This window comes from Stenella coeruleoalba (genome assembly GCF_951394435.1).
Source record: "Stenella coeruleoalba genome assembly, chromosome: 17".
NCBI lineage: Eukaryota > Metazoa > Chordata > Mammalia > Artiodactyla > Delphinidae > Stenella > Stenella coeruleoalba.
This window is the reverse complement of record NC_137163.1, coordinates 63,005,624-63,022,945: the sequence shown is the minus strand read 5'-3', so window position 1 is coordinate 63,022,945 and position 17,322 is coordinate 63,005,624. Positions and strand designations below refer to the sequence as shown.

The 17,322-nt window shown below is 37.4% G+C and overlaps 1 protein-coding gene across 1 annotated transcript in view; it reads right to left on the bottom strand.

The window, feature by feature from the left end:
• UBE2W (ubiquitin conjugating enzyme E2 W) overlaps positions 1 to 17,322 on the bottom strand; it is a 74,342-nt gene that overhangs the window by 23,460 nt on the left and 33,560 nt on the right. Inside the window, 2 exon segments of the mRNA XM_079902203.1 lie at positions 1,790 to 1,892; positions 9,378 to 9,469. Coding sequence (XP_079758329.1) covers positions 1,790 to 1,892; positions 9,378 to 9,469 — 195 coding nt within the window.

The window sequence follows — 17,322 nt, the reverse complement described above, 5'->3', positions numbered from 1 at the left end:
ACACGGGTTCGATCCCTGGTTGGGAACTAAGATCCCACATGCTGTGGGGCAACTAAGTCCACGTGCCGCAGCTACTGAGTCCACACTCGTCACAACTAGAGAGAAGGCCACATGCTGCAACGAAGAGCCCACATGCCACAACTAAGACCCGACGTAGCCAAAGATAAATAAATAATTAATTTTTAAAATAATAATAATAATGTCAAGAAAAAAAGAACCTGGAGGACACCAAAATCAGATCAGCAAGCAGGAGTAAAACCAGGGAAGGAGGATAAAAGGAATATGAGATAAGATGATAGAATTTATTACAATGGTTCTTACGGAAAAATTAAAGATGGAATTCAACTGATGGTTAAGTTTGATATTTGATTTAGAATTAAAAACTGAGAGTTTAGAGAACACTTTTCACTTGGTTTCATGTTTACAGAAATATTATTTCCCTCTGATGAAAAATTTGTGAGTTCCCAGAGTAAGCCTTCTCCAATAGTCCCCTAGGCAAAGTTTCTGAGCTGGTGAGTGTATTCTTCCCTCACATACCTTCAACGAACTTAGGTTGAAGGTGACAAGTGGATACCTCACTGGTTCAAGCAATAACAGTAAGATGATGCTGATAAGCTGAAAGCCAACAACAGAAAATGAAGATCATTTTCTGGAAAGAAGGAATACATCTGCTTTGGTTTTTGATTACAGTCTACACATGGTTATTATAGAAGCCTAGAGGTCATGACAATACATACGTCTTTGCCTTATTTTTATGATAAAGATAAAAAGGAGCCCCCAACCTCTTAATTTTCTGCTCACATGGAAACTTTAGAACTCAAGGAGTCCGTTTCCATTTAATTCTATGCCTTAAAACAATCATCTCTTTATTTATAGCACAATACAATAACTGACTTCCATCTATACTCTTACATGGCTAAGAGAATTGATTAAGCTGTTTGGTATATTCTATTTAAAGTAGCAATGAAATATGATTTTCCTCAAAAATAGCGTATTTTAGCACCTCACATGTTGAATTTCAAGTTATTTGGGAAATTTCACTATCCACAACACCTCATTACCTAGCAATGCTACACAGAGTTGGGCACCTGTCTTATCATTTTGCTACTAGTAATTCATTACCCATCTTACCAAGCCAGAAATCTGGAATTCATCCTAGAGTCTCCTTTTCTCTAACTTCCAAGGATTAATCATTCACCACAGTTAAGCAGCTCTCAAAATTTTTTCTCTACCCCCATTATCCCTTGTCCAAGTTTTAAGACATTAACTGAATTGACTCTGCCTCAAATTATAATGATCAGATTTGGGGCTGAGGTCTAGATATTTAACATCTTGTAATAATATATTCTGCCCGTGCAATACTAAAAGGCTGCAAAGACAGCATGCCAATGCGAAATCAAAGACGTGCTCCTTCCCAAAAAGCACCTGCCTCTTAACGATGTCATTCTATCATCATCTTATCTAGGAAGACGTGCCTCCAGTTATTCCAAATGCTAAGTTCTCCCACAACCCATGGGCCTGTGTTAGATTTCCATCCCTTTTTTCTGCTTAACATGAATGGATAAGAAACAGTCTTAAGTTTCCAGAAGCACAAAAGCAGCAAAGCCCTAATCTTAATAAGGTAAAATGTTCATATGATCTTGATTATATTATAAATAAGATAAAGGAACAAATCTATTCACATAATTATAATGAATTTCTTTTATAAGTTTTTACTTAGTCAAAAATCGCTAATTTAGCTATAATCCAAAAATACAATAAAAATTTAAAAAGCAAAACATTTTGTTACCTGAGGAGAGTCAAAAGGATATCGACTACTAAACTTAAATAGAAGTTGAAATTTTTCCCCTTCATATAAGGTACCTGGTGCACCTTCCATATCTACAATCCACCTAGAATAGAAAAAAAAAAAATTAAACTTCAGTTATAAAGGATTGGGGTGAGAAGGAGAAAAGAGAACACCGAGTATTCCTCTATGCCAGGCACTGGGACGAGAGTCATTCGTGTATAACAACACACTTCGTCCTCCCAACAATTCCAGGAGTAGGTATTTATACCCCTGGCCCTGTTTCCTTCTCTGACACTCCAGTTAAAGAGCCAGATCACGGTGAGACAGCTAACAAAGGACAGAGCCAAATTTTAACCCAGGTCCGGAAAAAACAACAAAATAAAACCCAGCTTAGGTGTGCTGACACCAAAGCCCGCACTCTTCCTATTCAATTTATGCTACCTTATTTTTTCAGACTATCTTTACAATTATGGAAAAGATTTTATAGATAACATCAAACTAATCAATTGCCTTTCTGATATCAATTATTTTAGAAGCTAAGAGAGAAATCAGTATCAGCAATGACTACAGGAGTGTAGCTATCAGACCAATTTTCTCATCGGCATTCTAGAGAAGGCTAAACAGGAAAAAGGAAGCTAACTTGACGTCGGTACACTTACTCTGATAGCTAGTTAAGGTTCTAGAAGGCCCTTCCTTTGTCTCTCATTATGTTTCAATTGTTTAATAAAACCCCAAATAGATTTCTATGGCATCTATGTAAGCTTACTTTGTTTTCATATATAACAATCATGAATATAAATCTGTTTATAATTATATTCTTATAACAAGAACTATCTTTTGTTCTTTAAAAAAAAAAAGTGTGGGTAGAGGAATAGAGATTATTATGACAAAGATGACGGGGCAGAATTTAGAAGCAAAATGAGTTCCTAATTATATCCATGCCACTTATAATTATTGTATACCTGGTCAATTCCTGTAATCTTATACTTTTCAGGCATAAAAACTTATTATTTTAAATACAGGGAAACAAAAGGAAGATTGAGGATATACTGTTGGGGTTCTGTTGAGCACCTCACATATTATGGACTTAGAAATATGTAAAATAATAAATGTGCCTACTCTCTGAAAGCAATCACGCTGGAACACATATAAACCCTTAAGAACATGGCCATTCATTTTCACAATGCACGCTAAATACCTTATATGGTAATAAAAGATGCAACCACAGACCCAAGAGGCAATATTTTACAGTAAAATTAGACAGATCTGTCCCTTAATTAGCTGTGGGGCCCTAAGTAAGCTGTTTTACCTCTCCTGTTTTAACTACTGCAATTGTAAAATAGGTATTTTTAAAAATTAACTGCTAGAGTTAAAAATAAAGTCACCTCGAAGTGTTGTTGGAAAGATACATCACGTTATATATGCAAAAAACCTAGTACATTCCTGACATCAGAACCAGTACACAGTAAATAAAATATAATGCAAAAGCTGCATTAAAAAAACAAAAACAAAAAACCTATTCTCTTTAAAACTAGGTCCTTCCTCCTAATCAAACGTATAAGCTTTTGCACAGCACAGGAAACCATCAACAAAATGAAAAGACAACCTACAAACTGGGAGAAAATATTTGCAAACAATGCGATGGACGAGGGCTTAATTTCCAAAATATACAAACAGCTTATACAACTAAATATCAAAAAAAAAACAACCCAATCAAAAAATAAGCAGAAGACCTAAACAGACATTTCTCCAAAGAAGATATACAGATGGCCAACAGGCACATGAAAAGATGCTCCAAATCGCCAATTATCAGAGGAATACAAATCAAAATTACAATGAGGTATCACCTCACACAAGTCAGAATGGCCATCATCAAAAAGCCTACAAATAATAAATGCTGGAGAGGGTGTGGAGAAAAGGGAACTCTGCTACACTGTTGGTGGGAATGTAAATTGGTGCAGCCGCTAAGGAAAACAGTATGGAGGTTCCTTAAAAAACTAAAAATAGAATTACCATATGATCCAGAAATCTCACTCCTGGGCATATACCCAGACAAAACTATAATTCAAACTATAGTTCATATTTATGAACTATATATGTTCATAGCACTGTTCACAACAGCCAAACATGGAAACAACTTAAATGTCCATTGACAGATGAATGGATAAAGATGTGGTACATATACACAATGGAATACTACTGAGCCATAAAAAACAACGAAATAAGGCCATTTGCAGCAACATGGATGCAACTAGAGATTATCATACTAAGTAAGTCAGAAAGAGAAAGACAAATACCATATGGTATCACTTACATGTGGAATGTAAACTATGGCACAAATGAACCTATCTACAAAACAGAAACAGACTCATAGAGAACAGACTTGTGGTTGCCAAGGGGGAAGGGGGAGAGAGAGGGATGGACTGGGAGTTTGGGGTTGGTAGATGCAAACTATTACATTTAGAATGGATAAACAACAAGGTCCTAATGTATAGCACAGGGAACTACATTCAATATCTTGTGATAAACCATAACGGAAAAGAATATAAAAAAAAGAATGTATATCTGTGTATAACTGAGTCACTCTGCTGTACAGCAGAGATAGGTACAAAATTGTAAATCTACTATACTTCAAAATATATATATATATAAAACCAAAAACAAAAAGATGTACATATATACAATGGAATATTACTCAGCTACGAAGAAGAATGAAATATTGCCATTTGCAGCAACATGGATGGACCTAAAAATTATCATAGTGAGTGAAGTAAGTCAGACAGAGAAAGACAAATATTATATGATACTTCTCATATGTGGAATCTAAAAAAATAATACAAATCAACTTACTTACAAAACAGAAACAGACTCACAGACATAAGAAACAAACTTATGGTTACCAAAGGGGAAAGGGGAGGGGAAGGGATAAATTAGGAGTATGGGATTAATAGATACACACCACTATATATCAAATAGATAAACAACAAGGATTTACTGTGTATAATAGCACAGGGACCTATATTCAGTATCTTATAACCTATAATGGAAAAGAATCTGAAGCTGTACACCTGAAACTAACACAACATTGTAAATCAACTAAAGTTAAATTTAAAACAAACAAACAGGGACTTCCCTGGTGGTCCAGTGGTTAAGACTCCATGCTTCCACTGCAGGGGGCACAGGTTCGATCCCTGGTCAGGGAAGTAAGATCCCGCATGCCACATGATGCAGCCAAAAAACAAACCAACAACAACAAAAAAAACCCCACCACCAACCAAAAAAACCCCCACCAAACTAGGTCCTTCCTAGCCATGAACATTCCTTTTCAGCCCCACCGCCCACTCCCACCTACTATGCTGGGACAGTCCAAGAAAAAATCACAGGACTTCTCGGTGCCCTTTCGTTCTGTTTATAAGGCAATTCTTAGGACACATAATATACCATAAATTGACATGTGACCTATCCAAGCATAGCTCTTAAGATCTTAAAGACACCTTGCAATATATGGGTGAGATAGGTCAAAGGAGGCATACTTCTCAACATCATGCAGGATAATTTAAAACAACGTTTTCCTAATTTAAAAAGTAACATATGTTCACTACAGAAAATTTACATAAGCATAAATAAAACAAAAATCACCCAAAGATAATCACTGTTAAAGTTTTTAGGGTACATTTCACTCTAGTCATTTTGCAGTTTCTATATCAATGGACTCCAAGTCCAGTAGAGCTGCATTAGGTGTACACTTAAATTACATTACATTCAAATCATCAATGTTCACAATTCCAGTCACAAGCACACATGCCCCAGAGTAAGGATGATGAGAGAAGTCTCACTTCTTAACCTCCTGTGAATATCCATTGTTCTGTGATTCTAATGTTTAAAACAGGTATTTTTCACACATTCATGGCTCCTAATCAAAGAAACAGCCATCTACGCCTCTCTGAAGGAAGAACTAGCTTTGTTGGATATATTAATACAGGATATATACCAATACAGCCTCTCTCAAGGGATGTTCAAAGGCAATTATGACTACACAAAATTTCTGCCTTACACGATATGATGTCTGTGGACTGTAACTCAAGGGGTGCCATTTTACTTTACTACACTGAGAAACCATTTCCCAACTTAATTAGTTCTAAGTCAATCTTTCTGTATCTCTGTTCCTTCCTTAGGACAGCGTATAGGTTATTAGGTGAAAGGATATGATACGCATTATTTTTTAAGGTCTACATGCTACCAAACTGTCTTCCAAAAAGCTTAACGTGCTTTCATCATCTTCGTTTACCCATATACCCCATCCCATATAATCCCACTTAAACAACAATTTTTTTTTTTCTTTATTTTGGCCACACTGCACGGCTTGCAGGAGTTTAGTTCCCAGACCAGGGACTGAACCTGGGATGTGGTGGTGAGAGTGCCGAGTCCTAACCACTGGACTGGCAGGGAATTCCCCGAGTAATAAATAATTTTTTCAAAATAGGTCAGTAGTTACACCAAAACATTGCTTTTTTGCCCTATCTCTGATTGCTCTGATGTCTATCTTTTGCTTCAGCTTCTGCCGTGGCCTGATTAAAGAAACTAAAGAACTGAATAGGAAAAAGTATATATACAATAGTATTTTAAAATCAGTGTTTATTTCCTGTTAACTATATGCATCTCTTTCAACTAGATTAATATTTGGTTTGGATTTTCCTGGTGGCGCAGTGGTTAAGAATCCGCCTGCTAATGCAGGAGACACGGGTTCAAGCCCTGGTCCAGGAAGATCCCACATGCCACGGAGCAACTAAGCCCCGTGCATCACAACTACTCAGCCCACAAGCCACAAGTACTGAAGCCCGCATGTCTGGAGCCCATGCTCTGCAACAAAGATAAGCCACCGCAATGAGAAGCCCGCGCACCGCAACGTAGAGTAGCCCCCACTCACCGCAACTAGAGAAAGCCCGGTGCAGCAACGGAGACCCAATGCAGCCAAAAATAAACTTATTAAAAAAAAATTTTGATTTGTAGTTCATCCACTTTGGAGATAATGCTTCAGTGGAAGGGGAGTCCTAAACACTAGACTGCTAGGGAATTCCCAAGATCTAATTTTTATAAGTCTATTTTCATATCCTGGAAGATAGTCCAAAGATAATAAAACTTTTGTGGTTCATTTACAGTAAATTATTTTAAAAGAAAAATTCTTGCCTGACAAACATCTCTAAGTGACAGGTTTATTCTGTAGCAAAGATGCTGTTTATTTTGGTAGTTACACTTTCGGCTGCATTGGGTCTTCACTGCTGCCGTGAGCAGGGCTACTCTTTTGTTGTGGAGCACAGGCTCTAGGCACTCGGGCTTCAGTAGTTGTGGCACGTGGTTTCAGTAGTTGTGGCGCATGGGCTTACTTGCTCCTCGGTATGTGGGATCTTCCCGGACCAGGGCTCGAACCCGTGTCCCCCGCACTGGCAGGCAGATTCTTAACCACGGCACCACCAGGGAAGTCCCAGTAGTTATAATTTGTGGTAGAAATATCTATACAAATATTTCAATTTTAAAAACGTAAGATGGTCCTTTAACTTTTTATAAATCATTGTGTTGTGTAGTTCCTCCCCACCCCCAAAAAAATAAAGGTTGAAAGTGGAAACGATTGGTACCTACTTCCTTGAAAACTATAGGGCTAGCTCTTATAGGATATTCTGAGGCAGGTTAACAAAGGTAAAGAGGAAAAAGATGAAAATGGAGTATAATCCACCTGTTTAATGATATAGAACAAAAAACAGTCACTTGTTTAATCATATAGAACAAATGCTTTATACTCTAAATGTGTGCTCCATTTTAAATTCTGTTTGAGATAAATGAAAAGTCAATTGAGAGCCATGAAAAGACATGGAAGAACCTTAAATGAATATTACTAAGTGAAAGAAGCCAGTCTGAAAAGGTTACACACTGTGTGATTCTAACTATATGACACTCTGGAAAAGGGAAAACTATGGAGACAGTAAAAAGATCAGTGGTTGCTGGGAGGGGACAGAAGGATGAATAGATGAACCACAGAGGATTTTTAGGGCAGTGAAAGTGCTGTGTGACACCATGATGATGATACATGTCGCTATACATTTGTCCAAATCCATAGAATGTATCAAGAGTGAACTGTAATGTAAACTACAGACTTTGAGTGATTATGACATGTCAGTGTAGGGTCATCAGTTCTAACAAATGTGCCACTCTGGTGGGGGATGCTGATAAATTAGAGAGGCTATGGCATGTGTGGGAGCAGAGGGTCCATGGGAAATCTCTGTACCTTCCACTCATTTGGCAGTGAATCTAAAACTGCTCAGTCAACTGAGAACCCAGCAACGTTTCAAAGAGATCGTTATAGAGCTAGATACTCTATAGTATCTATAATATGTAGTAATACACACTACATTTTCTTTTTTTTCTTTTTTCTTTTTTTGGCTGTGCTGTACAGCATGGGGGATCTTAGTTCCCAGACCAGGGATCGAACCCATGCCCCCTGCAGTGGAAGCATGGAATTCTAACCACTGGACCACCAGGGAAGTCCCCCATACTACATTTTCAAACATCAGTATATCCATTCAAACATCAACATACCCTTTCTTCATATTCCTGTTCTTAAAGCTTGGCTCCTGTCTTAAGTACTGACTCAAATGTCAAAGTCAAAGGTAACCAAAATCGTTTCTTCTGAAAATAAATATGTCCCTGTTGTGAGAGCTTTGGTCACTTTTGCTCTTTGGACCCAGAATATCACTAAATATTTGAATTGTTCAGTTTGTCCTACAAGTTGGTCTATAGTAAACTTTTTCTTGTTGGCTTCTACTCCTTTTACATTTTTGGAGTTTTTTTTTTTAAGGAGAGAGTCAATTGCTTAAAAATTTCCCATTTTAGAACATTTACCCTTGTCTAACAGAACTGTTAGATCAAAGGAGTGGTAAGGATAGACCACACTGAGTTGTGAAATCTTAGGATGATACTCTTGAAAACACTTTAAACTAATTCAAATGCTCATTTTTAACAGAGGGGACCCATATTTCTACTCTTCTTGGCACATACCTGGGAAGAGACTTCTGCTCCACTCCCCCGGAAGGAGCTAAATTAGAGAATACTTCTATGTCCTCCTTCTACCCTTCACTTTTTCATCCTCATGGAAAAGTTTCTTATTATTAAATGAGAATGCTAAGAGTCTGACATTCATTTAGCTACCCTTCTGTAAAGAAAGCAACTATGTAGTATGTTCAGTGGACAGGGATAGAGATACCTCTTGACTGTCATTCTCTTCAGAGCCTTAAATGTTTTTGAAAAGTCTGATATATAACCTCATACCAAACTGCTCTATTACAGGTGAAGAACATTTCATAACAAAGTCAGACCAAAGTTTTTAAACGCTGCCTCATTAGCAGGAAACTTTTATAAAGTGAAATTGTATATATAAATGCACAGAATAAGATCTGTTTACTGTACTTACCTCTTGGTGGAAGAGAATGGGATGAAATAAGAAAATAATTCTGTATTTTTAAAATGAGTATATATTCATATATTACATGGATAACAAAAGAAAAACAAACAAGTACTTTAAAACTTAAACACTTACTGTGTAATTGAATTCTGAACACTCTTTTCATTTAAAGTCATTCCGGGAGGTGGGTCATTTTGCAAAGCCAACAGTTCTTTCTGTAGTCGTTTCTAGAAAAGAGTATCAATAATAACTTGTACATTTTTCCCTTACAACATAATATACTTGTATTCACACAGTCTGAAATCCTTGATTAAACTTCGTCCAAATGCTCACGCCTTTTCCTTTACAAGCCCCTTACATCTTCTATATATTTTACATGCCTAATTCTCAAATTTTTAATTGCCTGTCCTATAACTCACAATCTATTGTCAAATATTTCTAAATATATTTGTAAACTTAGATGTTGTAAAGTGGTTATGAAGAGCAGCCAGCTACCTATAAAACTTCAAAACTACTCCATTAAAGTTATATGGTTATAAATGCTTAAAAGTTTTAGCAGGGTTTCCTTTACTGCTTTTCAATTATAAAAACCACAGTTCTCCATAACCCTTAAAGAATGCATCATTTCAGACAGACAGGCTTTCGAGAAGAACTATATTAAGTTAAAAAGTCTTTTGAAAAAGTTTAAAATAATTTTAATTTACAATTTACAGCCCCTGTTTATTTTCTTAAAATAGGATCATTCACATATAATTTAATCTTTCAACACCAGAATATAACATACCAGGGCCTGAGATACATAAAGTTATTTTTTCACATACTAGATGCCCCAAAATGGCTATGTATTTGCATTCTTTTTTGTACAGCTTTTATTGTTCAGTTCTTCCCTTGTTATCATCAGTGGACATTCTTTTTCAGTATACAATAATGCAAAACAAAAACCACAGCAGCCCATAATTTACAGGTTTAAAAACAAAATAACCAATGTTATTAGAAGTGCACGTAACATTATAAAAATTCTTAATGAACATCTTTTCTTGGATTAAAGCACACAAGCATGGATTTCTGTTCAGAACTCCAAACAACTCTCTACTTAAAAGCTAGTTTCTGATTTTTCTAGACAATGAAATATTACTATCAATACAGCAATGTTTCTAGATCTTTTCAATTCATAATGCCTTTAAATAAGCTTACCACCATCTAACAACACTACAGAATAGAAAACTCCTCCCTTCTTTGCTGAGAATCAATGGCTCTTTAAATTGCCAAAAGTGAAAACTTTTCCTCAGATGGTGCAATATCATAACTGCTAGTAACATGGAAAATAAGATACCAACTAATTGCAACTTCTGACCTCAGCTGCCTTCTAAAATGCAAAATTACAAATTGAAAATTAGTTTAGAAAAATTTTAATTATCCAAAATATAGAAATAAAGCTGCATAAACAATTTGTTTTGAATAAAGGAGGATTATATTTGTGATAAATGTCTATGTTAGAAGAGGGTTTTTGATTTATTCTACTTCTGTCAACAAATATGGGTTCTGTGATCAAGTAAATTTTCAGAAACACTGGGCTCAACAACAAAAAGAAAAAAGGATTTTTTTTAAAGCAGGAATTCTCAGAGACTTCTGATATACGAACTTGCACAATGATTCTCTAAGGGGAGGAAGACAACATACAGGCTTCCAAAAGTACTGGAATCCTCTCAGTGTAGGGCATCTTGGAAAAGTCTCCTTTCAATGACTACATTTTGGGAAACACTGCTGTGGAAATTCTCCAGATCTTGAAAACTTTACTAAGACAAGGAAGACAGCCCTTGTTATTGAATTAAGATATAAAGGAAGGTCGATTTGCATAGCTACCAACTGAAACAGGATATAAAGGCAAGTTAAGAAGAATCGTGTTGGTGTAATTATTCCTTGGTCTCCTGAAGATAACGGTGAAGAGCACTGTGGAAAAAGAAAAGTTTTCCCCACCCTGACACTACTTATTATAGGTCCACAAAGAAAGGGGTCTGTGGTATAGCCAAACTCCAAGACAATCTCCAAGTAACTGCCTCCTGGTATTCACATCCCTGTGTAGTTCCCTCCCACACTGTACCAGAGTTGGTGTGTGTAACCGATAGAATACAGCAGAAATGATGGTATATCACTCCCAAGATGAGGTTATGAAAGATTATGATTTACATCTGGGTCATTCTCTCTAGAATCACTTGCCATATTGTGAACAGTCCAATTCAGAGGCCTACGCGGTAAGGTTAGGGCCGCCTGCCAATAACCATGGATGATTTGGAAGAATCTCCAATCTGGAATCTCCAATTCCAGCCAAGATTTCAGATGACCACAGCTGGGGCCAGTATACTGCCTGCAAACTCAAGCCAGAATCCAGCTCTCTGCTTCAAGACCCTTCGAATTACATGGGATTATAAATGCTTGTTCTTTCAAATCACTAAATTTGGGGGTAATGTGTCACACAGCGCAAGATGATTAATACAGAACCTCTGCTCCAACCTCTCCCCATTAGAAGGGGCTATCATCCACTTCGTCATTTCAATTTCAGTATCACAGGTCAGAATCCAAGACATTCACTGGAGCACGTTTTTTAATTGAGGGGTGGAGTCACTACATTAAAAAGACAATTCATGCCAGTCCCTTACTGTCTCTGCTATCAGGCAATAAACTACCTTGCACATCCACATCCTCTGCAATAAAGAGACAGAGCAGGACGAACATTTGGGGGGTTAACGAGTACTTACTAAGCACACTAATAAAACTAATGATTTACCAGTGTACTAATAAAACTTACCGGGAAAAAAAAAAATAAGAGTAGAAGGTCAAACAGTGTGTCTGGCAGGCTCATAGAAACAGGGAATTCACTCTTAGGGATCCTTCCCGGAACAATAATCATTAAAGAGGGCAGGAAGTGTCTTTAAGTAAGCAAACAGGTCCCTCAAGGGTCCTCTGGCTCTTCTAAGAAACTGGTTCTAAGAACCCTGAATATGAACACAGAAGCTAAAAAAGGAGGACTTAAAGAGTTCAATGTAAAAATAAAGGAAAATTCATACTCACTTGAGAATGTGAAAAACTAGCGTAACTGTTTAGAGATAACACCATGTGTTTAGAGATCATACCTTGTAGCATCTATCAACAGAAAGCTATCATCACATGAGGAAGCATTCACCTCCTAACTTTGAAGACAAAGCGTTAGCAAAAGTAGATGAGAAACACGTGCATTAGAACACTAGCAAAAGCAGTGATACCACCAGATTATTAGACCATCAGGGCAACACTGGCTGCTTTCCTAGACAGTGGTGAAAATGAGAGCCTAGAATTGAGATAACTGGAAAATAACGTGCAGAAGGTAACTAAGTAAAGAAGCAGAACTACTTACAAACTACTGGGAGCTAAGGGGGCTGAAAAATTAACAGTTCCAAAGGTTCATAGCCAAATACTACCCTGTCTGTCCCTAAATCGGAGAGGTATGGGAAAATTAATTACATATATTACAAACGTACCATGGTTCTCTGAATCTTAGACAATCAATCATAAGATGCACTATTATTTTATGTAATACTAGGAAAGGAAAACTGCTACCAATTAAACAATTACACACCACTGATTAGACATATCTTGATTTCAGATATGTTAAAGTAGGGGAAAAATTGTGCATTAAAAAATGTATGATATATGTTATTAATAAAAGTGTGATTTTCCTGGGGACTTCCCTGGTGGCACAGTGGTTAAGACTCCGCGCTCCCAATGCAGGGGGCCCAGGTTCGATCCCTGGTCAGGGAACTAGATCCCACATGCATGCCACAACTAAGAGTTCGCATGCCACAACTAAGGAGCTGGCGAGCTGCAACTAAGGAGCCTGCCTGTTGCAACTAAGACCTGATGCAACCAAATAAACAAATAAAATAAATATTTTTTTTAAAAAGTGGCTAGAGTAGATAACCCACTTAAAAAAAAAAAAGCTTGATTTTCCTAACTCTTTAAGTACTAGAACCACCTAAAAAATAAAAATTAATTTTCTGAGTAAATTTAATATGCCTAAAATGATTGTTCTCTCAATATTTAACACGTACCCAGCGATACATGATCTCAATCAATAAATATGCACTTTATTCCCAGACTGTGTACAGCAGTACATCTGTCTTCCAAGACAAAAAGGCCAGGCCCAGAATCTAAATGTTTTAAAGCATCCCAAATCTAGAGTAAACCTAAAAATTCTATCTAGCCCTCATCTTGCATTGGCTCAAGTCTGGAAAACGCACAGGAATTTGAGCTCTTCTAAGAGATCCAAGTGGGTTTATATACTCAGTAAAAAAGATCCTGATAAACCTAAATACCATGAAAAAAAAAGATTTAACACTTTCAGAACTGGCTTGGCTTTTCAGTGGCTCTATAGTCCAGCCAGACCTCCCTTTCTCCTTCCTCATGAATGCAAATGAATCCAAGTGATATGAATCCACTGAAATTTACTACTTTTGGGGGTAAGAAAACCACTGACAAATTTTGCAGTTAACTATTATCAACAAGATGTTGAATGGCATTCCTGTACGTCATCATACGATGGCTGAGAATCTCTAGACTACAACAACATCCTAGGATGTGTGACCCTGCACTTAAGAGTGACACAAGTTCAGTGCCTAAAACTTTTTCCCACTTCAGTACACATGAGGGATTATTCTTGAGATTTCCTCTTCCCTATGACTGGTGCTTACTATAGGGGTCGAGGAGAGTATTTATGTAACATGAAAAGGCTGCCCAGGAGCTTAACGTTTCCTCTTCTCCACTACCACTTCTCCAAGAATCACTAGAGTAGCTGCTTCACAGCAAAGGTCGAGTGTGGGGACACAAAAAGGCCAACAGAATAAAACAGACACATATATTATTACTCTTAGCCTTCTGAGATTTAAAGTCCTCGGAAAGCTCAAGATACAGTTTGGTTTTTTTTGTGGTACGCGGGCCTCTCACTGTTGTGGCCTCTCCCGTTGCAGTGCACAGGCTCCGGATGCGCAGGCTCAGTGGCCACGGCTCACGGGCCCAGCCGCTCCGCGGCATGTGGGATCTTCCCGGACCAGGACACGAACCCGTGTCCCCTGCATCAGCAGGCGGACTCTTAACCACTGCGCCACCAGGGAAGCCCAAGATACAGTTTTTATACAAAAGAGTAAAAGCAATTTAAAGATCACTTTAAAAACTGTTACCACTATGGGAATTCCCTGGCGGTCCAGTGGTTGCACTCCACACTTCCACTGCAGGGGGCACAGGTCTGATCCCTGTTCAGGGGACCAAGATCCCGCATGCCGTGTGGGACAGCCAAAAAAGAAAAAAAACAAAAACAAAAACACGTAATCACTATGTTCTAATCAGTCCTGTTCCATTTCCCCCAACTGATAATATCAATGCCTGTCCCAACATAGACCCATAATGTTAAACCAAGTTTGAATGTGTTGGCATGATCAGGAAATGAGATAAAATGAAGACTAACACTTTTAAATATCCAAAAAATTTTAAATCAACATGGTAAAACTCTGAACTCTAATACAGATCCCTGACATTATGTGTATTGTACATAATTTAGTCTGTTAATAATGATTACTCGCAATTATACTCCAATAAAGATGTAAAAAAAAGGTTTTTTTTAAAAATAATGATTACTCTATTGTGACATCCTCAGACAACAGTGAGGTCTACAAGCCCACATGATCCTTCAGTATATAGTTCTGATAGCTTGATAGCCCCAGTTTTCACTTTTTTAACTGTCATCTGCTCTTTGACTATCAATAACTTGTCATAATATCTAACCTCTAGTCACTGACATTCTCTTTCTTTCTCCTCTTTTCTTTCTCTTTTATTTGCTGTTTCCCCCTCCTTAGCCCCACCATACATTACCAAGCAAAAGGGTTTACTTATTCTGGTGAATATATCACATTATTTTCGTGTAACAAATCCTAACCAATCTTCAGTGCTGGCATTTAACACTGGCTAACACTTATTGCTTCATTTGCTCTTAAACCATACTATACTCCCCCACTGAAATTAACCGGAGAAATTAGGTACAATTTTTCCAAGTCCTCATAAAATGAAAAGCACAGCCCAGTAACAGGTCCACAGACCACACTATGTGCAGCACAGTGCTAAAACATGGTGTGTCATCCCAGTGATGCCATCTTTACCTCTTCGGCTTCCGATCATTTTCATCAATGCTCATGCTTATATATTAGTTCAAGTTTTGCTTTTTCAGACAGCTGAGGATGATGGGTATGACTGTATAAAAAAATACTACTACAGTTGTATGACAGAGAACATTAGTGTTTAATGAAGAATACCACGCTCAATGAAATGCTCTTAATAAAAAAAAGAAAAATAGACTAAGTATTTTTTAAAAAATTTTTTTAATTTATTTTAATTTTTGGCTGCATTGGGTCTTCGCTGCTGCACGTGGGCTTTCTCTAGTTGCAGTGAGCGGGGCACAGGCTTCTTTGTTGCGGGGTGCAGGCTTCTCATTGTGGTGGCTTCTCTTGTTGCAGAGCACAGGCTCTAGGCGCACGGGCTTCAGTAGTTGTGGCACACGGGCTTCAGTAGTTGTGGCTCGCAGGCTCTAGAGCACAGGCTCAGTAGTTGTGGCACATGGGCTTAGTTGCTCCGGGGCACGTGGGATCTTCCCGGACCAGGGCTCAAACCCATGTCCCCTGCACTGGCAGGCGGATTCTTAACCACTGTGCCACCAGGGAAGCCTCTAGACTAAGTATTTTAAATAGCATCCTAGAAAGCTCATTCATATATAAAACAGTTCAGCTTCTAAATAATGTATCTGTGTAAGTATCATCCCACACTAATATATGTTGAAACCAAGCCACAAAATATTTAAATGATACTCTTATGGTTATGAATCAAAACCAGGAGAGAATATATCCCTCTTAGATACTAATAATGGCAGTACATCAATGGACAACCTGACAAGATTCCTGGCCCTGTAAAGCTTAAACTCTAGTGAGGGAAGGGAGTTAATAATAACAAAAACAAATAAGTGTATGGTATATTAAAATGTGATGAAAAATGGAGCAAGTTAAGGAGTTGGAGAGTTAGGCCTCACATCTTGCAAAATTTTATTTAAAACTGACACTTTGAGAAACTATTCTAAAGGGTAGAAATCCTTATTTAGGGTAGGAAGAAATATAAACAAGAGTGGGGAAAACATTAAAAATGTAGAGCTATACAACAATGATTGCTAATGCAACTGTACATAAAATGTCCAACATGTTTTCTCTAATTTCATCTAACAATCAACTAAAGGTGGAAGGTTAACAATAGGAGGACGTGATAGAAAAAATAATAAGAATACCATATACATTAACATCATTTCACTAATAAATTACTACTTTCCCCCCAACAACATTAAACAATTACAACATTTTTCTTCTTTCAGGGTGAGATGACACGGCACTGAAATGATTTTACCTTATTTTAAAATAAGATAGAATTTGATTCATGCAAATTAAGAAAAAAATACTTTTTTCCTAAGTATACTTCTGTAGCCCTTAATTCTAACATTTATTTATTGAAACTTTTCCCCCTTTTAGGAAATGGAAAGCCTTCAACAAATCAAGGCGTTCATTCTTATTTTAAGCTAACATTTTGGGGAATTCCCCGGTGTCCCAGTGGTTAGGACTCGGCACTTTCACTGCCGGGGGCCTGGCAGTGACCTGGATCAGTGGTTAGGGAACTAAGATCCTACAACCTGCTCAGCATGGCCAAAAGAATAAAAAATTTAAAATTAAACTAACATTTTCAAAAATCAGACTGGGATGCAAAAAAATGACAAGACTAAATGAGTCCTGTCTGTGAAGAGCCCACAGTCTAAAAAGAGAGACAAATATGTAAATAATCTCTACATGCTTTCAGGGTACAGCAGTGTTCAAAAAGAGAGTGATCAAAGGGGAGAAAAACCAGGACCGTGGTATAATGAAAGCTAAAGGAAGAATGCCTTTAAAGACTAAGCAAAATTTTATTTCCAGCACAATGTAGATACTCTGAATAATTCCACAGAAAACAAAAACAAAGCGAACACACG